The 26,090-nt window shown below is 36.3% G+C and overlaps 3 protein-coding genes across 4 annotated transcripts; 1 reads left to right on the top strand and 2 right to left on the bottom strand.

Annotated features, from left to right (window-relative positions):
• Positions 1 to 4,640: 4,640 nt before the first annotated feature.
• LOC125188817 (protein DETOXIFICATION 24-like) lies at positions 4,641 to 7,946 on the bottom strand. 2 transcript variants are annotated; one of them, XM_048085877.1, is made up of 8 exons: positions 7,820 to 7,946; positions 7,147 to 7,407; positions 6,313 to 6,854; positions 5,891 to 5,977; positions 5,759 to 5,815; positions 5,429 to 5,667; positions 5,206 to 5,324; positions 4,641 to 5,119 (listed from the first exon to the last, which is right to left on the bottom strand). In XM_048085877.1, exons 2-8 carry the CDS (start codon positions 7,393 to 7,395, stop codon positions 4,949 to 4,951), a joined length of 1,464 nt encoding a protein of 487 aa, XP_047941834.1. In that variant the 5' UTR covers positions 7,396 to 7,407; positions 7,820 to 7,946; the 3' UTR covers positions 4,641 to 4,948. The 2 variants fall into 2 exon arrangements, with proteins under 2 accessions (XP_047941834.1, XP_047941833.1); XM_048085876.1 differs by lacking the exon at positions 7,820 to 7,946 and adding an exon at positions 7,610 to 7,763.
• A 7,364-nt stretch (positions 7,947 to 15,310) lies between these two features.
• LOC125187899 lies at positions 15,311 to 21,114 on the top strand. The gene is made up of 3 exons (XM_048084548.1): positions 15,311 to 15,586; positions 15,705 to 18,348; positions 18,801 to 21,114. The coding sequence occupies exons 2-3, from the start codon at positions 15,736 to 15,738 to the stop codon at positions 20,799 to 20,801; spliced, it is 4,614 nt and encodes a 1,537-aa protein (XP_047940505.1). The 5' UTR covers positions 15,311 to 15,586; positions 15,705 to 15,735; the 3' UTR covers positions 20,802 to 21,114.
• A 96-nt stretch (positions 21,115 to 21,210) lies between these two features.
• On the bottom strand, positions 21,211 to 24,712 carry LOC125187900 (leucine-rich repeat protein 1-like). Its single transcript, XM_048084549.1, has 6 exons — positions 24,361 to 24,712; positions 23,259 to 23,330; positions 22,471 to 22,614; positions 22,087 to 22,158; positions 21,913 to 21,984; positions 21,211 to 21,484 (listed from the first exon to the last, which is right to left on the bottom strand). The coding sequence occupies exons 1-6, from the start codon at positions 24,573 to 24,575 to the stop codon at positions 21,412 to 21,414; spliced, it is 648 nt and encodes a 215-aa protein (XP_047940506.1). The 5' UTR covers positions 24,576 to 24,712; the 3' UTR covers positions 21,211 to 21,411.
• Positions 24,713 to 26,090: the final 1,378 nt, after the last annotated feature.

Below are 26,090 nucleotides of genomic sequence, written 5' to 3'. Positions count from 1 at the left end.
CGATATAAGGAAATTCATATCGTTATCGTATCGAAAACTTACGATACGATACAATATCGTATCGAAAATTACGATATACCGAAATTTCGATAATTTTTCGATATTTTTCAATACGATACGGACGATATATCATTTTTTCGGTATTTTTCCCCAGCCCTAATTAGAACCTATGGGTCAATCTCAAGTCAACACAACAAAAAAAGAAATCTTGGAGAATTCATGTCACAATGGGCATGAGGCGCCTTTGATCGGGTTGTGCTGCAATGGGGTCGATCAAACAGCAATGAGATCGTCCCCCATTGTGAGCACTCTAATAGATATCAGAAAATTCTTTCAATCAGTACCATTCTCATGTGTTCTGTCTAGTTCATATCAAAATGACAAAATATATTTGAATACAATCATATCTGCGTGCTGCTTACTATTATAATATATTTAGCCTAAGGTAAATAAAAATTAGTGGTACAATTACAAACTAGACAAAAGTAGAAAGTCAAAAATAGTAACAGAGGCGGAGCTTTATGTTGGTGGACCCAAATTAACGTTTTAACTTATGGAGTATTATCGATATCTTTATTGCTAGAAACAAAATACTCCCTCCGTCCACTAAAATTTGTCAAATTTTTCCATTTCCGTTCATCTCCCAAAATTTGTCCCATTTCACTTTTATTATTTTTAGTAGTGGACCATATATTCTACATGTCATCTTCAGGAGGGTGCTATAGAAACCACCTGCGCTATTCATTCAATTTCACAATATGTATGTTATGTATAGTATAAAAGTAATAAAATTTGTGGGGGGTTCATGCCCTCCTAACCTAACGTTGCTTCGCCCGATAATTAACCATTTAACTTTATATATACGGACAACAAGAAAAATAATAGCTAAGGATATTTTTTATTATATTAGAGACGCTAATTTTTTATCCCAAAATATATCACCCTATTATTGGTAAGCCAAATAAAAATAAGGAAGCAAATAGTAAGAAACTTCATTGAATTAAGTTTAGTACAACAAATGAAATTTGGAGACACTAAAAAACACTATGTTTGATATGATGGAATGGAATGAGGGTGGAATGGAATAGAAGTTGGAATGGAATGAAGATAGGAATGAAATGTCAATTTCCTTGGATTTCCTTTGCATTTTCATCTATTCACTCATTCATTCCATCACACCAAGCAAATAAATAGAATGAAAGTAGGAATCACATTCTATTCTACCATTATATTCCATCGTACCAAGAAGCCCTAAGTGCAAATTAAAGATACTATTAAAAAATGTATCTAAATGCAATGTAGATACATTATTAGTAAGCATCTCTTAATGCAAATTAGAGACACCGCTAAAAAGCGTATCAAATACGAATTAAAATTACCTAAAAATATCTCTAAATGCGACTTAGAGTTAGGGACACATTAAGGTGTATCCAACTATAGAATGATATCCATTACATCTATTAAATTCACATTAGAATTCAAACAAATACATACTCCCAATATGGAAGAATCATATCAACGGGAATTACAAAAAATTACCAATATTCACCTAAATAAAAGCAGAATACTATACATACACACTTTACTTAATTGAAATTATCAATATTCTCCTTTCTCATTATTAAAATATTCAACTACTCCCTCTGTTCCTTCATAGTTGAGTCATTTTTCTATTTTGGGAAGTTCCCTCATAGTTGAGTCATTTCCATTTATAGTAATTTTTTCCTCTCTCTTACTTTACTCTCTCTTACTTTATTCTCTCTACTTTATTCACTTTTTACTTTATTCTCTCTACCTTTTTCTCTTTCTTACTTTTTTATCTATTTATTTAACACACTCAACATTCATTTCTTAAACTCCGTGCTGAAAAGTTCCGCCTCAACTATGAGGGAACGAAGGGAGTATTTTTTTTTCTCTACTTACTCTACCTAACAACTCCTTCCAAAATCTTGTGTCACTCAAGAATATGGACATCTTGAGTTACAAAAAGGGAGTACAAAATAGTAGTGGTACATAAGTAATTTAATATGTAGAAATATAATTGCCTCACACAATCAAAATATTGAACATAATACTTATCGGTGGTGTTCGGTTTCATAGATAAATTAGTAGCAAAAATGTGATTTATACGTACCAAAAATAATATAAAATAAAGATCAGGTACTCCCTTCGTTCCATGTTAATAGAATCATTTTTTAATTTTGGAAAGTTCCAAGTTAATTGAGTAATTTCTATTTTTAGCAAAAAGTAATTCTTACCGTTACTTTATTCTCTCTTTATTTCTCTTACTTTTCCCACCATTCATTTAACACACTATTCTTAAACTCCGTGCGGAAAAGAAATGCTTCTATTAACAAGGAACGAAGGGAGGAAGTACCATTTATGTGCGAAAGTGAAAGATCATGTATCATTTATGTAGCTCACTCTTAATTAAAAGTGTTAATTATCCCACATTGGTGAAGAGAACCTTACTAAACATGTATTTAATAAGATGAATTATTATGTGTAATAATTAATGTGCACTGAGATGAGCGGTATAGCCCACACGTGCACGCTTCCTCGTCGCGAGCCGGGCTCCGTGTACCATGTCCTATGACCCGTGCTCAGTGCATCGTGTCCCGTGACCCGTGCCAGCACCCCATGTGCCATGTGCCATGTGCCAAAAGGTCCACGATGGACCCGACGCATAGCGGGTGCCAAAAGGTTCACGATGGACCCAGATACACAACGAGTGCTAAAAGGTCCACGACGGACCCCGACACTAGCGGGTCCCAAAAGATCCACGACGGACCCCGACGCATAGGAGGTGAAAAAAGGTCAAGATGCATCATATCACTCCATGCATTGCTCACCATATTGGAAACCAAGCATATCATTTGCATAACTTTCTCCCTCTCTCTAGTCACCATCATCCAGTTCGCCGGAGTTTGTTCTATTTGCAGTGCTGCAACTAGGGATGTCAATTGGGCTAACCCGCTCGGGTTCGGGCCAATCCACTTGGGTTGTCGGGCTATTTGGGTGCGGGTTATTCGGACTGTGAATTTTTCGGGTTATTAATTTTCGGACATAACCCTAAATCTTCGGGTTTCGAGCAAACCCACGGGCTATTCGGGTCAATAGTAATCTTATATGTTACTTTCTATCCAATCCAATATTCTAAATTATTAAAAAGCAGATTGTCGCAAATAGTAAAGTATTATCAAAGTGATAAGAGAAAGAAAATAATAGCAATTAAAAATTGAAACAAAATAGATAAACATATCATTTAATTAATAGCACACATGAATCTGACTACAATTAAATGGAAATCATACATTTCATATAACTCTTAGGGCATGCTTGGTATGATGTAATGGAATGAGGGTGCAATGAAATGGAGATTGGAATTGAATGAAGATAGGAATGAAATGTCAATTTCCATGGATTTCCTTTGCATTTTCATCCATTCACTCATTCATTCCATCACACCAAGCAAATGAATAGAATGGAAGTAGGAATCACATTCCATTCCATCATACCAAGAAGCCCCTAACTTTCAATTTGAGAGAGAAGACATAATTATCATATATTCTTCATATCAATGTTATATTTAATATTGATATTACCAAATATACTTCGTATAAGTATATAATCCAAAATTTTAATTACTCCATCCGTCCCACTTTAGGAGTCCCGGCTGAGTTCTGCACGGGTTTTAAGAAATATAAAGGAAAGTTGGTGAAAAAAGATAGAAGAATGTGAGTCCTATTTTTTTATATTAGTTTTATAATAAAATGTGAGTGGAAAAAAGTCAGTGGAATGTGGGGCCTAATACCATTTATGGAATATTCCAACCGGGACGCCTAAAGTGGACACCCAAAAATGGTAAACCGGGACTCCTAAAGTGGGACGGAGAAAGTATATTTTTATATTAAATGCTCAACCCGTGGGCTAACCTGCAACCCACTCGGGCCAGCCCGCATAATCCGCCAACCCGAACGGGTTAGCCCGTGTAGCCCGCTTCTGAATATGGGTTGCGATTTTTCAGCCCTAACCCTATGATTTTACCGGATAATTCGGATTTGACCCGTGGGTTTTGGGCTAGATTGACATCCCTAGCTGCAACGAATAAGACGAAGCCGTTTTATGTTTGAGAACGACACGCCAATCCAAGAGCACTATTGGGGCGTATCTCATCTTGCGGAAAGAAGACTTCTCGACCTGTCTACGGTTTATAGTCTCTTTTTTGTATTTTCGTTTCAGTTTATTTCCTTTTAATTTCTCCATTCTTCATTGGGGTGTAGTACGCCCGACAAGTGTTTATCGTATTACAGTAATTTCAACCAATAGAAAAGCGCACTTAAAGATGGTACTGAGGGAGTATAAATAAGAAGATGGGTTGAACCGCTCAGGGCGCGAACCACCATTGTCCATATATAGATGTCCAGGTTTGGCTTGGCTGTACACATTTAATTACTTGGAGAAACGGTAAAGTAGTTACAGTGTACAATTAGTATTTAGAAGAAATTTTAGTTTCAAATCAGTCAAATAGCGTGAAACTCGTAGCATTTAATTTATTTACGAAATTGAGACATAAACATGCATTTAAACTCTCTAATTAACACAATTAATCTCGGAATAATGTAAAAATAGTCTCCAAAGACCAAAACATGTTTTAGATTCGATTATGTGTAAATGGCTGTATTAAAGTAAGTACTACAAATAGATATCCCCTTTAAAATATTGCATAGTAATTTGTAAAAGGCCCGACGAGTGATCCAGAAATAAAATTACTACCAAAGCAAGATTACTCTAATTACGTCCGAAACGGTATAGAAAACGTAAATGACAGAAAACAAAAACATGATGATGATGATGATCTTTTGATCCCTAATGAAACACAAAAATGATAGACGTAACTTTCATGTCTAACAATCTTCAACAGCCACTGCATCTTTTGCAGAAAACTTCAAGCTAGCCCAGGTTCTGAATTATTACCTTCCTTTGGAGATTTGAGGTACCACTTTCTCAGGCGAGCCGAAGCTTTTAGTACCTCTTCGTCCCAGTTCGTCCTCCACATCATGAACGACAGCGCGATTGTCTCCGTGATGACACCGCACAGCATTCCAATCCACAGGCCCTGCGTCAACAGAAGTCGATTTATTTTCTCTCCCAAGAAAGCAATTTCTCCTTCACTTTTGAACAAACAAGTTTGATGGTGATTACCTTTACTTGGAGACTAGTGACATATCCAAGCACCAGCCCAACTGGTAATCCAATTATATAGAAGCACACCACATTGATGATTGCTACCGTCGACTGCATGCCTGCTCCAACTGCGACGCCTGATGCACATACATACATAACAACTGGTGTTCACTACGCAAGAAAAGACTAACTGCAATGGTATGGAAGACGAAATCAACAAAATTGGAAACACAAAAAGAACCTGAGAACACAGGATATATGCTGTTGAACAACACGGAGAAAGCAAGGAGAACCGCAAGATCCGATACAGCCTCAGCAACCGCAACTTCTTGGGTGAATAGGTACCCAAGTTGACTGCCAAAGACTAAGCACAGGATCCATACAACTACACCTATGACAACTGAGGTACCGAGAAGGACTTTGATTGCAAATCTTACGGCATTAGCATCTCCTCTTCCCAGCTCATTAGCAACCCTCACACTGCACATAAAATATAACCAGGGAACAAGTTTTCAGACAGGGGAGTGGCGTGATAAAAAGACTTCGCACTGAACCATAAGTTAACGCGTACCATGCAGCGCCAAGAATGCCCAAGCATATCATGAACTCCCATCCGTTGATGTTGAGGCTGCAAATCTCTGGTTTTAGTTTCCATCGTTGTAATATAGTCCAAAACAAGACATTTACTGAATCGAACACTCACCAAATAGAGAAGGCAGAAATGGCAACTTCAGCATTCTTCATGTACCCTGCTACCAAGACTAGAATGGCGTAGTACCATAGCTCAAGGCTGTAAAAATAACCGAAAAAGTGTCATTAAGTCGGTCACTGAACAATGACAACGATGTCCTCTCACTTCTATGAACCACTTTTCTTAGGGAAATGATGTTATATGCACACAACTTCAAGTCTTCCGACTCTCAACTAAACTAACTGTACTTCAAAAATAGAAAGAATTGAGCATTAAACATAAAAGGAAGATGTGTTTGTATTCCCACTATAATTCATTAGTTCTAACTACGAGTAAATATTTTCATCTAAACTGCATGGAACGTGTCAAACTTCAGGAACTTGCATCTCCAAACAAACAATTGAACACAATTATTTTAGGGAGAAAGGACGTACCAAACCATCAGGCCAGAGGCTATTGAAAGTTTCACCACAGGGAATATGTCCTTAAATGCAGCCATCGAGAAACCTGTCCAAGACTCAGGGCACCATCCACCGAATATGTAGATGAACTCTCCAGTAATCGTGACCCACTGAGACATGTTTAGTGCAAGCATAGCACCCCCGACCCCCCATTCGAGAATGTAGACGAATAGATATGATAGAGGGAAGTGGACTATGAATTGTAGAACCGACAGGTAAGCTATGATCCTGTTCTTTTGCTGTGCTTGCAGATACATTTGAATTGTCAATGCAAACACAATGGCATAGTTGAAGGGGATAAACCATAGTGAAATATATCCGGCAGACACTGCAATATCATCCTCCTGACCAAGTAGCCTAAAGATAGGAGTTCCGAAGAGAAAGAGAGGCAATAATATAGTCATTGAGAGAAGATCCACGATCCACGACCGTTGCAAGAAAATTCCCATCATGTGGTACTGCTTCGCCCCGTATGCTTGCCCACAGAGAGTCTCAGTTGCACTTGACATTCCTATCTGCAGCACAACTAAAGAGTGAAAAACACAACCAATAACACCAGCAAAGATGTGATTATGAAGGAGCACACAGTTCTAGTATCAAATAAAGATTTTGGAATCACAGAACAGTCAATTTTACTAATGAGGATTGGCCTAAATAGATTAAGATTGATTGGAAATGTGGGATATCCTAAGCCCTTGATAATATTTACAAAAACACTGAATCATGCACATTATCAATCTTGAATAGTAGAATTAGTAACAACATACTATATGTTGATCATAAACAGAGATGCAAAGGGTGCATTACCAGAATCCCATTCACGAATCGCACGAGCAAGGTCTGAACAAGGGCGTATCCAGCAAGATCGACCGAGCTTATGTGGCCGATAAACGACTGCGTGACTACAATTGTACCAAAAGAAGAAACTCGAGAAATAACACTGGGGAATGCAACCCTCCATATTTTCTTGGACTCCACATAAACTTTCTCCTTCAAATCAACCTCCGGCTCATTTCCGGAGCTCAACAGGCGCTCTTGCAAACCGTCACCGTTCATGGCTCTGTCACACTAATCAAATCCACAAAATTTATTCAATTGCTGGAACAAGTTGAATCCTATCTAATAAGCTGAAACTACATATCAATATACAGATTCCGTTAGTTTAGTTCTCCAACCAAGAATCCACAAATCAAACATCTATATATCTATCAATATAAAGATAACATTTTTACAATATTCAAAGGCTTGATAAATCTCTTTAATAGCATACACAAACAACATAGCAGCAGACATCATTTTTTAACAAGGGGTTTCTCTCAATCTCTATCTCAAGCATGAAAGTTGGGGATTTGCAATTAATAATAGGATAATACTTAGGTTTGGGGAAGATTGAAATACAAGAAGCAGAAATCAATTAAGAAACAAGCATAGAGAATAGCAGAAATTAAGAGAAGTATGCATCTTGAAGCGGTGAGCAAACCTGATAGAAGATGATTTGGTGGAATTCTTGAGCAAGAATGCGATACAAATGCACTCACCACAAAACGGTTAGGTACAGCTACTGGTCTTAGACTTTACAAGTCACAATAGTAATATTCTAAAATAAGATTGAAAACTTACTGGCATCTGCTCAGTTTTTACCTTAATAAATAAAGAAGAGAGTCGTGTGTTAATTTGACTAGGTGATGTACAGTTGTATACTATATTACTATTCATCAACTCTCAATTAATAACAATATTTTGTCTTGTAATATTAATTTGCAAGGTAGCTTTTTTAAATACGTGATGGATCAAAGATTCAAAACTAGTAGTATAAGATTCCTTCTCAATTTCCGCCGTTTATTTCCGACCTAAATCGATATAATTCCATTTAAGAAGGCTGTTTACGATTCACTAAATTTATAAAAGATTTAGATTCGAACCAAATAATAGTATATTTGAATGCAACTTTATACATTTTATTATAGCGATAAGATTAGTTAATAATAAATACTCTATGATATGGACAGTTGCGAAGAAGATTGAAACACTCATGTTTTCTCACGTGACACAATTGAAGTTGATTTGGACTTTCAATAAATGTATCCATATAATCTAGGAGGTAAAAGTTTGGCTCACAATTTAAAAATTTGATTACTGTGGCGATTAAATTAATTCACAAATAGTAGGACGAGTAATAAATAATATGCGGATGTATTTTACTAGGAGTTTGAGTTTCCTTAATAATGTTTCATAAGCCACTTCAATAATAATTATATACTATTCCTTAATACTCATTTCATCCGTCATTCACGGTCTTATTTTATCTAGCCACGAATTTTAAGAAGTTTGACTTTATGAAAAAAAGGAGAAATAAGTTAGTAGAATGTGGATTCCACTTTTATATATTAACTAGTATCATACACGTGCGATGCACGAACCAATTGGTTTTCTATATGTATTATTTTGAAACAGTGAGTTCACATTATGAAATGAAAAACAATATAATTATATAACGTTCTAAATTAGAAAAGTATACAATAATAATTTATTTAAAACACTTTTTCACCTCTATTACTAAAAGGTCAACCACAAACATGTCGAATACACTTTATTATTTAATAAAAGAAAACAAAAATTATTGATATATGCGATAGGGCATGATTAACATCTGCAAAACCAAGTTAAAATATCAATATTACATGTTTTAATTTATTTAATAAATTTATTATTAAAGAGAATTTTATGCTTTAGATACATAAATTTTATGTTTAATAATATAAATATTGTATGTATTCAGATTTTTTATATTTCACCACAATTTTGATTAAATTAGTGTATTCAATAATAATAATGGTGGGACATTGAAACTCAAAATACGATTTGGACATAGGTTGAATTTTAGTATTTTCACATTAAAATAAAAACTTCTTTTTTTGTTTTTTTTTTTAATTTTTATTCAAATTAAAGGAAGATTCTTTTCTTACATTTACACTCATTAATACATCTCTAAAATGTAAAATTGACGGTTGGGATTATTGAATTTAGTCTAATGTATGAAAATAATTACAACACTAATATGTCCCGTAATATTTTTGAGAATTTTGTATGCATGTTTATAACGATAGATTGAAATTATAGTATAGGAAAAACATTACAATTGAAAGAGATTTTGTTTATAAGACCAATTATTATTACTATTATCGGTCTAAACAACAAAAAATAATCAGTAAATACCTTCATGTTAGGCCCTTCCATGATTATGTGACGAAATTATGAATACATGTCATCAAAATAATCAATAAATATATATTAAAAGATATCTAAAAATCAACATTATCATCAACAACAAATATAATATGATAACATGCTAACCAAAACATAAATAGAGTGATGGACGAATTACCGATAGCAAAAAATAATGAACTATCAAGCAAGTAAATGAACAAATCAAGAAATTAACCAATTATTATTCATATTGGTCTAAACACTGAAAAATAATTAATAGGAAATACCTTTATTTGGTCCTTCCATAACCATTAGCAACGATTATGTTATTAAACATAGAATATATATCATCAAAATAGTCTATATAATATTAAGAAAAGATACCAAAATTATAAAATCGTCAATAATACATATATTATAATAACATAATAATCAAAAATAAAAATGCATAAAATGCTATGCGAATTAAGAATAGCAAAAAAAATACTACATATTGAATGGATAAATAGATAATTCCTTCAAAATGATTTTGAAGGTCTTGGCCAAAAATGCTACTACATTACAATACTCATTTTCTTTGTTTGGTGCCTTTTCTCAAACCTCCCGAGGCATACACACATATATATAATGTTTCAACTTTGAATCATGAAAAGAACATAAATGAAAATATAATGATAATAATGGAAAATAGAATGCACCATCCTCAATTTCTTGTAACAGCTAAAAACTTTAAATTTTTATACTCATGATGAATTTGCCACCCACTTTCTCATGCATTAAAGATTGAAAATTTAATACTATAAAATTGTATTTGGGGTAAAATTGTAACAGTAGTAACTACTCGTAGTCTACTACTAAGAATTATTATTAGTTTTGATATAGTATTAAATAAAATTGTAACGTAGTAATTTATTATGTTTGAATTATATGCTTATTGTGCTTGAATTATATAGTGAGCTCAAAATTTATAAATATTCAAATTTATACCCAAAATTCATAGATATTCAAATCAAGGCCAAAACTCGCCTTTTATATAGTAGAATTATTATTAGTTTTGATATAGTATTAAATAAAATTGTAACGTAGTAATTTATTATGTTTGAATTATATGCTTATTGTGCTTGAATTATATAGTGAGCTCAAAATTTATAAATATTCAAATTTATACCCAAAATTCATAGATATTCAAATCAAGGCCAAAACTCGCCTTTTATATATGTATAGATGTTTCAATTAAATACTCCCTCCGTCCCACAAGAATATACAATTTTGATTGAGCAAAGATTTTTAATACACAATTGGTAAAATAAGATAGAAATGGTAAAAAAAATAATTAAAGTATTATTAGTGATATTTCCTGCAATGACAGCAGAAGAGAAGTTTGCACGCAGTGGCGGAGCCAGGAATTTTGTAGTGGGGGGTCCAAGAAGAAGAAAATTTTTAGCACCACTATTGATATATATAGGTATCTCTCGATGATTTTATCATCGAAATTAGTCGTAGAAAGACTCTTTTATATTTTGCCTTTTTCATCATTTAGAATTAGAAGATCTTAAAAATAAAGGAATGGTTTCATATACAGTATTTAGTACATAAGAAATAAATGAAAAAAAAATTACCTACTAATAAAATTAAGTTTTTCATAAGGAAAGCAATTGTTTAAGTGTACATATTAATTTTTTTTTATAAAACTATTAATTATATTAAAATAATAATAAAAGAAGTAATTTTATAAATGTATATTACAATATTTACAAGTTATAAAATAATATCCTTTCAAATTCACTTCTCTAAAAAATGAACTGAAATCGCTTACTAACACATTTGGCAAATATTCAAAAAAGGTAAGTCACTTCTCTAAAAAATGAACTGAAATGGCTTACTAACACATTTGGCAAATATTCAAAAAAGGTAAGCCACGGGTGAGAATCAATCTCAGCACCTCTGCCACGACAATAATCTATAGCCTGCGTCAATTGCCAACCGAGCTACCAATCCATATGATTAATGTTTCTGAATATATATAATATAGTTAAAAGTCGAATGGTTGGGGCCCAAGGGCCCCCCATGCCCCAGTGTAGCTCCGTCCCTCCGTCCCTGTTTGCACGGTTCTGAGTATTGCAAATAAGCAAATTGAAATGACTTTCCTATTTGACAAGGTATGACCCTACGTTTGCTTTGTTTTTTTTTGTTTTTTTTTTATTTGCAAATAAGCAAATTGTGACAAGCTATGGCTCTACGTTTGCTTTGTTTTCTTTTTTTCTTTTATCTGAAACCTAATTTGCTCAATTTACTATTAGAAAGACTAGAGAGAATTGAAGACGTAAGAAAGACTAGAGAGAGTTGAAGACATATATATGAGAAATGCAACACGCAGTGATTCTTGAGAAGGGAAAAAGAAGAAGACCGTTGGTGCCGGCTGGATTAGTTAGTCAGTTGATAGAGGAGTTATCGTGTGTGATGCATAGCTAGCTTACATCACGTGTATAGTGTAGGTAGTATATACAAGTCTCAGCTCATACTTTGTATTCATTCGATCCATTTTGTGTTAATAAATAAAATCTCTCTTTCTATCTTGTTTCCATAGTTTAGTATGGAGTATATGTGTTGATGTTCAGTAGTTTCCACATTTTCCATAGCCGCAGTCAAAATTTGCTCTAGTTTCCCTAGTTGTCTGTGATGAATACTATGATACTTGTATTAAATAAGACATTATTTCAGGAATGGAGGGGGTACTAACTGTTATTCACATTATTAATTTTTTATCCGTCCTTTTATTCTTTCATTTCAAAAGTTAATTAGAAATATATGTCCAACAGGTTGCAATATAGTTGACAGCGCAGAGTTGTAGCACGGATTCAAATCCCACCACTCGTTGAGATATTTTTAATTTTTAATTCACAAATTCGATCGAGCTGATAGATTCTGCTAAAAAAATAGGGTTGGTGCACGTGTAGTAAAAAAAATCTACCGCATCCGACTCCTTCATTTCAGTATAGATCGACTTAGGAATTAACGTGCCAAAAATTGTCCGTCCAAGGAGTGTATTTAATTCTGATTTATGCATGTAGCATAACTCCAAAAATCTTGTTGAATAGGAAGGGACACGCGCCTACGACATGCGTGCAAAAAACCTTTTCTTTCATAGGCATAGGTCCTTCATGTGAAGGGAGGGGAAAAACCTGTAGCCAATAACATTGCACACCCTGCAACACCGAGCCAATGAGTTCAGCTTTGCCCGTAAAATGATAGATTTTTACCTCTCCACTTGTTGGTTGTCGAGGTAATCTTTTCAATCAACGGCGAGTAGCATAACATATTGAGTTTCTTGGACTCAAGGGGAACGCCCAAGTAAAAAAGTATTTTATTGGAAGGTTTTCATTTGGAAAACCAAAGACCCCTTTAATCCCGTCCAGGTCCCAACTTGTAATTTACCACACGTAAAAAGTTGGCATTTGTCATTATTGATCCAAGTTGGAATACCTTGAAAACTCTAGCATTGTGTTATCTTCACGGATCCCCATGGACATAACATCGCCCCCACCAAAAAGCATATATAAGATCGTCAATAAACGCAGAATGAGTGATTTTCTCTTTAGTACAATTTGCATGGTAGTTGAAGTTGTTGTCGGCCATGCGGGTAGCAACAAGCAAGTGAGAGAGATACTCCATGCAAAAAATGAAGAGAGCTGGTGACATGGGGTCACCACCCTGACAGATACCCCACTTGCCGGGGGAAGAAACCATGTGGACTTCCGTTGATAACAATTGAGAACCGAGGTGTTGTAATGCATATCATCACCCAATAGATAAACTTTAGATGCAAGTTTAGCCCATTGAGAATTGCCCTAATGATGATGTCCAATCCATCGTGTCATAGGCCTTGCGAAGATAAATCTTGATAGTGCATCTCGGGGAGTTCTTATCTACATATACCCCACATCGATTCTTGAGCCTAATGGTTATTGTCCATGATGTTTCTCCCCAAAATATGAATGCCGATTGTGCTACATTAACTAGCTTGCTTAACAAAGGTAGCATCCTCATTGATAAAATCTGTAATGACCTTATAAATGACGTTGCAGCATGATATAGGCCTTAAGTCCCCAACTGTTGGGTTAATTTGTTGTCTTTGGTATCAAGCTCACCACTGTTGTATTAAGATTCTTGAGCAACTGTCCGGTGGTGAAAAATTCCTTGACTGAACCAATCATTTCATGACCTATTCTGCCTCATTGCTTCTTGAAGAAGGCTGATGAGTAACCATCAGGTCCAGGGGACTTCTCATTGCCTATATCAAAGAGGGTTTCCTTGATCTTTTCGTCGGTGACCACAAAAATCAAGTCTCCGCTGTCCTCTTCACTCACAATATTCCCTTGTCTAATCACTTCCACGTCAATGGGCTCAGTTTCCTTCTTCGTTCCCATAGTGCTCCACAAAGTCTCAGATGATCTCTCCTTGGTCTCTCCTTGGTCCCTAACGATTGTGCCATCGTTCCCATAAAGGAAAGCTATATAATTCTATGAGTTATTTCTCTTGATAAGGGAATGGAAGAAAGAGGTATCCCAATCACTAAAAAGTGAGAACTTGAGTTTAGCTTTTTGTTCGAAGTAGGCCCTTTCAGATTCAGCGAGGTATGTCACAGTTTTCCTTTGGCCTTTTATTTAATTCCTCAGTTCCACATTTGCGGTATCTATGCCCGTTTTCTTTTGTTGCTCTTCAAGCTTCTCTGCATTAAGTTATCTGCAATGTGGCGATCCCTTTTCCATATTACTGACGGACTCGTATTATGATCGTGTAAAGAATAAATATTTTTCAAATTATTAAAATCCCATCGCTTTTTTACAATGTATTGCACTCGACTCTATCGCACGTCTGAACCTCACACTAGTAATTATAATACAAAAGCTATATTTTTAATTCATTGGCTTCATCAGCAAACTATTATTTTGAGAATTTGTTGATGTGATTGGGCGGCAAATCGTGTCACGTTGTATGTGCATCCAAAGACATGATATCTAATATCTATATATGCTTTTCAATATTACATTTTACTTTATTTCCACATCAGCCTTTGATAATCATTACTAGTACATCGATATGTTATAAACTAGTAATGCATTTCAATTTTTACTGACTCAAACAAAGAAAAAAAATATAAAAATAAAAAGAGGTTCAGGTTCATACATTCTTATAAGGGATCCTTGAAATCAAGATCACATTAATTGAGAAACATGTATAAATCCATTAACCTTAAGAAGGATTCTAATAACAATATTGAAACAAAAAAGAAGGATTCTAATAACAATATTAGAAAAAAAAAAGAGAACGAATAATTTAATGAGATATTGGTTAGAACCATAAACTTTGACCAAAATTTAGTATTTGTCACAAAATTTAAAATTGCTTTAGAAAATCAGAAACTTCGCTAAGAAACATGTATAAATCAATTAATATCCTCAGTTAATTCTGTAAAGTAGTTGTGGTCCTATGTTGTGCTTCTAACCTCGACAGATATGGAAAGGAAGTCAGAGTAATGATCATCATCATTCCAAATCATCAATTAAACAACAATTAATTACCGTGGAATATCACTTACACTGAACCCTCAAACAACAGCTCTGTGATTATATTTGTGAATCAGATTTGACTGACTCTTTCATTGATTGATTTTAATACTAAAGGAAAAGGAGATTTGATTTGGTCTTTGAAGAGGTGAAGTTAGAATTCAACTTATTCATTTTCCGCCATTGTATCCCTTTTGAAAAACACACACAGAGAGGTAAGCCAATTGAATAAGTGAAAGGGAAAGCAGACAGAAACAGAAAGGTTACAACTTTCCCTTTTTCTCTCTTTTTTCTCAATGTGATTTGATGCCTTTGAGTACAGATAGACACTCTTGAATCACTAGTTGTTGCTGGAAAAAAAAATAGTACTACTAGAAAAGAGAGAGAGTGCAAAGCAAAGAAAAAAAAGATTCAAGATTTAGCTGGATTGATTAAACCACCACTTCATAATCGTCCTCGTTTCGGATTTTCAGGTACTGTCTGATTCTTCTCATTCTATAGTTTTTCAATTTGTGTAAGTTATTGATGCAATGCGACTGCTGTTTGTTATTTTTGGTGATTTGATCTGAATGTTATCGGGATTTTTGGCAGATACCTGTTTTTGAGTGAAGGTAGAAGAAAAATGGGTGTTGAATTGTTGGAGATTGGAGTTAATGTGAGAAAAGGTGCCATCTTTACAATCAGATCATGTTTTAGAACTGTTTGCAGACATCCATTTCTTGTGGGCATGCTGTGTTTCTTGATATTTCTGTACAGATCATCTCCTTTTACTTTTCACTTATTGCTATCTGCATCCCCAATCCTTGTATGCACTGCTGTTTTGCTTGGAACCCTTTTAAGTTTTGGGCAACCAAATATACCTGAAATCGAAGTCGACTCTGAGGCTCTGTCGATTAAGAGTGGTGCTTTGGGTGATGCTAGGAGCTATTTTGTTGATGAGTTTAATAGGTGGGGTGAAGCAAGAAAGTCGACTGTAGTTCATAGAGAGGAGGATTCAGATGACACTGCCCCGTTGATTGAGGAAAGATCACGGCAAAGTGAGGCAAGTGATGTTGAGGAGAGGGGAGGCAAGAGAGAGTTGGGTGAGTTGAGGTACAAGAAGAAAGATGAGTGGATTGAAGAGAGGCTTTACAATGGGGATGCAACGGTAAATGGTGAAGTTGTTGGATCAGATCACGAGAAATCAGAAGCGGATTCTTTTGATTCCGAGAAGGTGAATGTGGACTCTGTGGATTCGCCTCCCTCCTCACCTTGGGCACGAGTCAAGGAGCCGGAGGAGGAAGAAGAGGACAAGGAGCAAGATGAAGACGAGGAGGAGGGTTCAGATTCTGAGTCTGATTGTGCTGAGAGTTCCTCTCCGGATGCATCAATGGCTGACATAATGCCAATGCTTGATGAGCTCCATCCATTGCTGGACGAGGAGGGCGGCCCTCAAAATGCTCGTTTCTCCCGCAGTAGCTCAGATATAGCATCGGTTAAGTCACTAAAATCAAGTCATCAGTCCGATGATGAGTCTGAAAATCATGAGCGCTTGGATGCTGCTGATGATGAAAATGAAGACGGAGAAGATGAAGAAGAAGACGACCATGGAGACAAGGACGAGGAAACAAAATCTGCCATTACATGGACCGAGCAGGACCAGAAGAATCTCATGGACGTCGGATGCTCCGAGATTGAGAGAAACCAACGTTTGGAGAATCTGATTTTGAGGAGGAGAGCAAGGAAAAGCACAAGCTCGAGCTTCTTTGCAGAGAGGAACTTGATAGATTTGGAGAGTCCTGATCTCCCTTTCAACATTGCTCCCATTTCGACAAGACGACAAAATCCGTTCGATCTCCCTCAAGATTCTTGTGATGATACAGGGCTGCCTCCCATTCCTGGTTCAGCTCCTTCTGTTATGTTACAGAGGAGTAACCCTTTCGATATTCCTTATGACTCAAGCGAGGAGAAGCCTGACCTTAACGGAGATGTGTTTCAAGAGGAGTTCTCATCCCAACCCAGAGAGCCATTTTTCCGGAGACACGAGAGCTTCAGTGTCAGAACTTCATTGTTTGCACCTAAGAGGCAAGATGTCAAGATGAGGCCTTACTTTGTTCCAGAGAGAACAATCTCAGAAGAATCGAGCAGTTATCTGTTTCAGAGACAGTCAAGTGGACTTAGTGACTCGAAGGCGAGCTCCATTCCTGAAACTGAATCAATTACTTCAGTTGAGGATATGGAGGACAACAAGCTTCCTAAAACAGACCATCTGCCGGAAAGAGAGGTTGTTGAACAATCAAGAGACGTCATTGAGGAGGCTCCTTCTTGCAGTCCAAAGCTGATTACCCCACAGGAGGTAGATTCCGAAGAAATGGTCTTCAAAATGGAGAGTGTTTCCGAGCATATTAGACATGGAAGTCAATCTTCGGCAGATGATTGTCTAGAGTTTGACCACGTCGAGAAGAGAGATGATCATGTCGGCGAATCTCATTTGGTAGATGTTACAGAATGCTTCGAGCTAGGAAGGGCATCCCAATACGCGGAAGGTCAGGGACATTCGAGCTCCTCATCACTTTCAGAAGTGAGTGAGAGGGTCTTCATTGATAAAGGAAGTGAAGGGCTATCAATGGTGGAGGGAAACAGAGATGTCGAAGAACCAAGCATGTCGAACCGAACTTCTGTATTAAGTAATGATCCGAATATCACAAGTTTATTGGCTATCGAGCTAACACAACGGGTGCCTGTATATGATTCTAGCCCCCAAGGACTCCGTGAGAGTTTAACATGCTCCTCTGTTTGTGATGTGCTTCCGGCAGGGGTTGAATCGGAAGGGAGTCATTTGGAAATCGAGACAAACACTGAGATGTTACCTGAATCTTCAGTGTCCCAATCAGCAGCAGCTGATTCCAGGGCAGTTAATTTCTTTGATATAAAAGATCATGACAATGTGAACACTGATTTAAGTCTAAATTCTGCATCTACTTCCTCTGCTTCTGATGCAATGGACAAACATATATTGGATGAAGTCTCTGTCTCCTTTGATGATAAAAATATTCATGGCATAGTTGAAGTCAGTGAGACGCAGCTTGACGGTCTACCAACAACAGAAAGTTCAAATTCTGTCGATTCCGATGCTGATAATCAACATGAAACTAATGAAAAGTTAATCTCTATGCTCTCATCTGAAGGAAATACATCTCTCTTTTACGAGAGTGCAATACAGGAGCTAGATTACAACCATCTCAATGAAGTGCAAGTAAGTTATACTGTTTTTCTTTATTCTCTTGTTTCTTAATTGTACTCCCTTTGTCCCAAGGTAGATGTCACATGTGGGTAATGGAACAGAATTTTATGAAATGTTATTTTATGTGTTAAGAGGAGTGAGAAAATATATTTTTATATATTACTGTAAGAGGGAACTTTTTCTAAAAATAGAAAATGTGACATCCTTTATGGAACAAAGTGAAAAGGAAAGTGTGAGATACGGAAAGTGTGTCATCCTAAACCCTAAACATCTACCTTGAGATGAAGGGAGTATAGTTTTCTGTTTGAGCTGAGATACGGAGAGTTATGAAATATATTGACTAAAGAATGTCTTCCCTCTAAATTGGTTGGGCTTCATATTCTGTTTTTTCAGTTTTGCGATATCAACATAACTATGCTCAGATCTAGAAGTTAACGGACAATCTCTTGGATAACAAAATGCAGGCATCGAACACCCAAGTTGAGACATCTTCGGATTATCAAAGTACACATGATGATTTGAACATGCCCGAGGTCCAAGAGCTTGATCACTACATCAACTCTCCATCAAGTCCTAAATTTGTTTCTATTCTGCAAAGTGCTATGGGGACAAATAGTTATCGTTTTCATTTGCAGACAGTGGTGGAAGAAGTTGATGAGATTAAGGAAATTGATGAAGGGCTTTTGTGTGAGTTAGATAATGTTGGGGATTTTAGTATCGGACAGTTGGGATCTGGCACGAGTGAGTTTGAAAAGCGTGTAGAATCTGTTGCGGAAGAAAATTTGTCTTCAACGCAGCATGAGGTGAACATAACGGAACATGTTCCGCTTCCAGGGGAATTGAGGGAGCATCTTGATGTGGATGAACAGGATGGAGAATTTACTTCAGAGATACAAGCAAGAAGAGCTGAAAATACCGAGGTCTCAAAGGTCAACGAAAATGACCCTGATTCTCCCCATCAGGAAACATCCAGCGATGATAAACAGTGCACAGAAAATGAATTCCTGCCCGCTAATTCGTCTGTGAATGACAATCACGAAGATGCTGTTTCTGGGATACAAGAAATGGAAGTGCAGTCTGTAAAAAATGTCTGTGTTGTTGCCACCAAGGCTGAATTGGCATCTGTAGGAACTCAAGTCATGGTGGAAGTTGCTGCGGTGCCATGTCAAGGTGAACTTGATACAGATGCCACTTCTGGGATGCCTGAAACAATCGAAAATATTGATCTAACCTTAAAACAAACCAGTTCTAAAGATCGTGTTTTTTTGGATCCACCCGAAGATGAGATTCAGAATCATGAAGATAGTGTTTCTGCAATACCTGAATCTGAAGCGCTATCTGTAGGTGATGTTGATGCTGCTCCTACGCGAGCTGAATCCATGTCTATGGAAACCAAGATCACGGTTGGAGCTGCTGAAGTATCCAGCTCTAGTACAGTCGAAGATATTGAACTGGCATTTAAGCAAATGAGTTCTGAAGAGCCTCGAGTCTTGGAGTCTGTTTATGCGGATACCCCTTCTCTGATTTCTGTACTTGAAGCCTCTAAAATTAAAGATGATGATATTGAGTCCATGAAAATCAGTTCTATGGAGATCGAGAAGCAAGTTCTGGAAGTTGAAATTCCCGACTATGAAGATAGACCTGAGCAGGAAGTCTTTTTGGCAGAAGACGTTCCCAAGCATACTGAATTGGCTTCTGTGGAAACTGAAGTCGTCGTGGCAAGTGTTGACACATTCAGTCAAGATCGAATCCCTATAGAGGAAGCTTGCGTATTCACAGAAATTGAAGCTAGTACAGTTGAAGAGATGGATCTGGCATTTGAGCAGATCACGTCCAAGGCGATAACGGTTGATTTGAAGCCAGTATATTCGGATTCCACTTCTGGGATGCCTGAAATCAAAGCTAACTCAGTTGAAGCTATTCATCAGGCATTCCATCACACAGGTTCCAGCGAGATCAAGGATCATGATATTGGGGAAACAATAACTGAAAAAACAGTACCATATGGGGATGCAAGTGAGCCAGTATCCACTAATCAGGCGTCACTTGATGAAGTTGGACCGTGTGATGATGCTGAAGTGAATCATAAGAAAACAGTTGATAGCAAAACACCTGTAGTTGATCGCGCTCTGCCACTTGTTGAATCTAAAGAAACGCAAGGAGCCTCTTCCGAACTGCATGTTGCTGAAGATGTTTCGGATGGTGAAACGAGTGTACAGCTGGAGCTAAAGTCAGATGATCAATCAGTTGAAGTCAAGGCTGATGATAAGATAGGGCCTTCTGACAAGAAATCTTCTAGCATTAGCAGTGCCATTGAGGGTGAAAAGCCAAACCATGGCGACAAAGCAGTTAAAGACTCGGATTCTCCATCTTCTGGTAAAGGAAAAGGTAAGCTCTCTAGAAGCTCCAGTTCCTGTTCCAGCTCTAGCTCCGACTCAAGCTCGAGTGCTTCCGATAAAGAATAAGAGGCTAGATGGGCAAAAGAAAGTATTTCAGCTGTGTGTGCAATTCTTCGTTGCTCGATACCATGAGGTTCTTGGTTCTGCTAGCAAGACAATTTCTTCAAGAATGAGTTATTATTTGATTTTTTGAAATTTTGAGGGTTGGTTAGATTTTCTCTTTGGCCTTTTTTTCCCGAATTTTAGTGCTTCTTGTGGGGGCAGTTTTGAGTTGAAATGTTGTCTTTAACTATCCTAACTAAGGATGTTCTGTAAAATATGTGCACACCTTAATGATTTGATTATAACCTAAGGGCAAGGGGTTCGTTTTGTTACAATATGTGTGCTGTGTTTCAAATCTATGATGAATTTGATCAATAGTTGCTGCTGTTTTTTATCAGGCTTTACACATTACTATATCTCCAAGTAAGTTAAGTAGGAGGAAAAAGAGATTCAAATACATGATACTACATTATAGTTCCAATTACAGATATTCATGAATTACCACGGTTTATTGCCGTCACCTACAATTGAAATATAAACAAAACTAGGCATCCTACAAACAGTCCAACTTGTACATAAGCAACATTAAGGACAATGGTAGTTATTGCAAGCTTCCGTATCTCGAATCAGTGGATTAAGAGCAGTTTTTGTCATAACTTGCAAGACCCTGCAGCTCCGGGCCTTCGAGTAGGGGGTTGTTCTCAAAGCTGCAAACACAAAGGACCGGTCACCAAACTTTCAGAAAGGGATGCGAACTAAAACAAAGAATGTTTAAACACCATTGATCTTCTATACCTTCATTTTACTGATAAATTTCAAATCGTAGAGCTTAATGTTAATAATTTATTCATTAGCAGAAGTTCTAAATACTGAAGCATTTATTCATAACTGACTCTCTTTAGATGCAATATAATGTTGGGTCTAACAGTTAGAAGCTGTGGTGCTAAAGTAAAACAAGAAGATTAGGTGTATCAATATCATGTAAGGCAGCATAGAGGGGGGTAACACCAGATCGGCAGATCCTGATATATTCAGAAAAGTTGTTAAAATGAACTAACATAATTAAATAACAGATAAAATGATAAAAAGAGTTGAAATTGATAATGAAACAATGTTCAAGACTTATACAACTTACTTATTTAAAGGGATGTGCTCAAATGGACCACTGGAAGGTATTGTGCCGCACAAATTGTTATTGGAGACATCCCTACAAAACCAAAAAACAATAAGTATATCAGTAATGCTCTGACACCATATAGTTAGAACATACTCCAAAGAATTGAATACTAATCAAATTAGTAGTACTTACACAACTTTCAAGGTAGATATACCAGCAAGAGTCCTTGGGATTGGCCCACTTAGCTTATTATCATTAAGACGTCTGGGAGAGAAATGAAAGGTTATATCATAATGAAGTGTGAACTCGTTCACAAATTTATAAGGACGTTGCATAACATTGGATAGAGAAGTACAATAATAGTTTAATAAAGGAAAAATGTCAGCTTGAATCAAAGAAAGTTAAATATTCTTCACAAATCCGCAAACCAGTAAATGAAGCAAGCATTAAATGAGCACCTGAAGTCTTTTGGTTAAGAAGGTAAGTAAAATGTAAAATCAACCATCACCATCAATCTAAAATGAAAAATGTATATATATAACTGATAAGATACTAAGATAGTGAAGTAAGACTTACAGAAAGACGAGGGATTTCAGATTTCCCAGGGATGGAGGAATTTTCCCTGAGATATTATTGTTGTATAGATCCAAACTTATTAAGCTCTTCAACTCACCCAGCTCTACAGGAATTTCCCCTTGGATGTTATTTTTGTACAGCTCACTATATGTAAAGATCAGTAGTAATTAGGCTACAATAACAGAGACAGTAGGCTTTAAAACAAATGTAAAGATATTTTCATAAACACGGTTATGATGAAAGAAGGAAATACATTATAACCATAGATTGTGGGCATGCATCTGATGCGCATCAACAGTTACTTGGGGTGGAGAGTATGTGCAGAAGAGTGGAAGTGGAGAGTAAATGCAGTTGTAGGAGGTTACAAGCTAGTGGAAGAGTGGCTCCTTAACGTAGATTTATTTGATAAATATATTAAGTAAATGGTTTGCATTTCCTTTGCTAGGATAGTATATAATCCCCAGATGATTGATTTGTTTAGTTTCCTTGTTTTGTCAAGAAAAAGATCCTTATAAGTGCAAAACATAGTATAGAATGTACACAACCTGTTAACTAGTCCTACCATGTCAAACAAACTAAACAAGCAGAATTGGCACTTTTGAGCATTTTGTGTATTGAACGTCATTTGTAGCCTGGGGCCTTCTCTTGAAAGAGATAGTGTTTATTTCAATCATATTTCCGTTACTCCACATTTAAAAAGTGTTCGTCAAACTCCTATTGCTTATTTTCTCTAATAGCATAGTTATGCAGATTTAAGGACTAAAAGAATGAGTGTTACAGATACTCACAGATATTGGAGATATTCAAGTTTCCCAAGCTCAGGCACAAGATGACCAGACAAATTTGAATTGCCAAGATCCCTATCCAAGCGATAACCAAGTGTAAGTTTTGGGTCACAATCATCAGAATGCATATGAAAGAGTTCAAATATAATAAAAGAGACGAAAGTGAAAACACAAGCAACAAGAGAACAATATGCCACTGTCAGTCAGTTTCTGTATAATGTAACAGAAATGAAGGATTTAGCTCAGTTCAGGCTCTAATTAATCTCAGTAACTCCAAAACACTTCTTTGAATAATTTGGCAGTCCTATGTGAAATTTTGTCAATCTTTATGATTTCTCCAAATATTGGAAATATTTGAGACTATTAACTGATGGATTAATATTTTTAGTAAGAACGGACCCAATGAATAATACTCAGTTGGAAAGACAAAATAGCATCAATAATCATGATGACTGCCTAGCTTCCAGATGCAAGCTCTCTTCAACGCAACACTAACCCAACCACATATTTATTATCAACCAGAAGAGGTACCCAACATAGTCCCTATTCTAAGACACAATAAATAGCTCAAAAATGTAATTTACCTCGAGTCTTTTACACCAAAGGCTAGTAAACCATGAGAGTTTTGTTTGCCCCTTACTAGAAACATACAATCAAATAACATATATTGTATTCAATCAACAGAATTAGTATTCCCTAAGAAACATTTAGACAAGTTTAGAAAATCTTGTAACCATGAACACACAAATTTTTGATGCCCTAAAACAAGATAAACTTTATCAAGCAAAACAAATAGGGGAAATTCTAAGTAGGAAATGACCATATCGAAACCACCCCTAGCATAAATAAATACGTAAGTGGAGGAATTCACTTTTAAGCTAGCGTTCTTCAATAAAAACCCCCAAAATTCAAAGTTTAGTCACTAAAACGAAACTAAAGCATAAATTGCAGCAACAACCAGCAGATTTCTCCATGTATTCCACAACGATTTTACTAATTCAAGAGCCAGACAACACAGAAGACTAATCCACCAAATAGTAATAAAAAAAAAAAGAGAACAAATTGAAGACAGAGGCAGAAACAGAGACATGGAACAGATGCATACACGCGAGTGACGCGGTTGTCCTGATTGCAGGTGATGTGGAACCAGGTGCAGGGGTTCACAAGGTTGGGATCCCAGCTCTGGAGCACGTTGCCCGGGTCGGTCAAGCTCCGGCGAAGCGCGTGGAGCGCGTCTCCCTCCGAATTTCCACGAGCTTTAGGCATGAGAAGAAGCACCACGGCTAAGGCCCAAAACAGCAGTAAACCTCTCGCCGCCATAGCTCTCTTTCAACTATGGTCTGTTTGTTTGATAGTAGATTTCTAGCGGAATCGTCTCCAATTTCGGGGATTCTCTCTCTGCAAAGTGATTGACTGATTGATTGACGTAACAAGGAAATTGCTAGTGGAGAATCGGTTTTGGAAATCTGAAATAAAGTGAGATGAATAATTTAGGAATCATGCAATTTACAATGAAGAACAAATCTGGACGATTCATGATGAAGAACAAATTTTGAATTTCATATTTTTGGAAGAAATCGTAAGCTGGATTTGTTTCAGATTGTACAAATTGCGCAGAAGACAATTCACGTTGATACATCTGAGATATCGAATTCCCAAAATGCCCTTGAACAAGTGTTTTTTCATAAAAATATGAAATTTTGTTTAAGCCATAGGATTAATTTAAAATACCAAGATGTATGGCTGAAATTTGTTCTCTATTTATTCTCTAGTTATATACTTAAAATTAGTTATACTCTCTGATATATAAAATTTTCTTCTCTAAATCGCTACATCCTGTATTCTAAATCCCACTAATAACCCATCTATAAGTGTCATAAGTGATTTGATGGTAATGGTGTGTGCGTGAGTAGTTAACAATAACATAGTGGATTAGATATAAATTATAATGTTTGATTAAAAAGACACAAGGCATTCCCTTTTACGAAGTCAAATCCTACCATCAATAATAGTGGGTGGTTATTTATTAGAGCTTATTGTATTAAAAATTGTATGATGTGGAAGGTTCCTCATTCCAATGCACTCTACTTCATCACATCAACTCCTTTTTACGTACCGATTCTTTCAATCTTAACCAGCTATGCTCCACTGAGATTAGCTATCGTACTCAGTCATAAATGATGGCTTCGTAAGTGATCAATGAATATTAATATTCCAATGTGGTGGAATTAAATACTTATGATACTATAAATTATTTTGAGGGGTTGATTTGCAAATATAATCCAGGTCATGAAGTTTTATTGGATATTTACCCATTACTAACAAAAAAATAGCTTATTGGGCTCAAGGTAGCCAAGCCCATAAATATTTTGATGATGTTGCAACTTCTTTGGCTTTTTTTGACCTTAGCTTTAGCTTTATCTCTTCTAATATGACGTTGTAACGTTGAAGAACCACTCTCACGAGTGGAGTTGATTTAAGGTCTTACATCCTCACTAGGTCACGACCTCTTTGAGTTTCCACGACTTTCTTCAAGACTATCTTCATCTGGCTGGAAACGCGTTGAATTGGTGCTGTTCAATTTCAATTCTCATCACCTCCTCAAACACCCTATGGTGAGTAAACTTGCTCTTACCATACAATTGTTGAGCGATTTTCTCAATGTCCTCTTTAGATTGGTCACTCGTAGCTCATCGTGCGCATGTTTGTATGCACCAATCCACTGTGAGACATTTTTATTGAGTCGTTTGTAGCACTGTCTCAATGACTCCGAATGATAAGGATCCATGTATTTTATGATCCATTTCCCAAGAATGTACTCATTGATGATTTTTG

The sequence above is a fragment of the Salvia hispanica genome, chromosome 5 (assembly GCF_023119035.1).
Source record: "Salvia hispanica cultivar TCC Black 2014 chromosome 5, UniMelb_Shisp_WGS_1.0, whole genome shotgun sequence".
Lineage (NCBI taxonomy): Eukaryota > Viridiplantae > Streptophyta > Magnoliopsida > Lamiales > Lamiaceae > Salvia > Salvia hispanica.
Note: the sequence above shows the minus strand (reverse complement) of the source record. Positions and strands in the feature narration are given on the sequence as shown.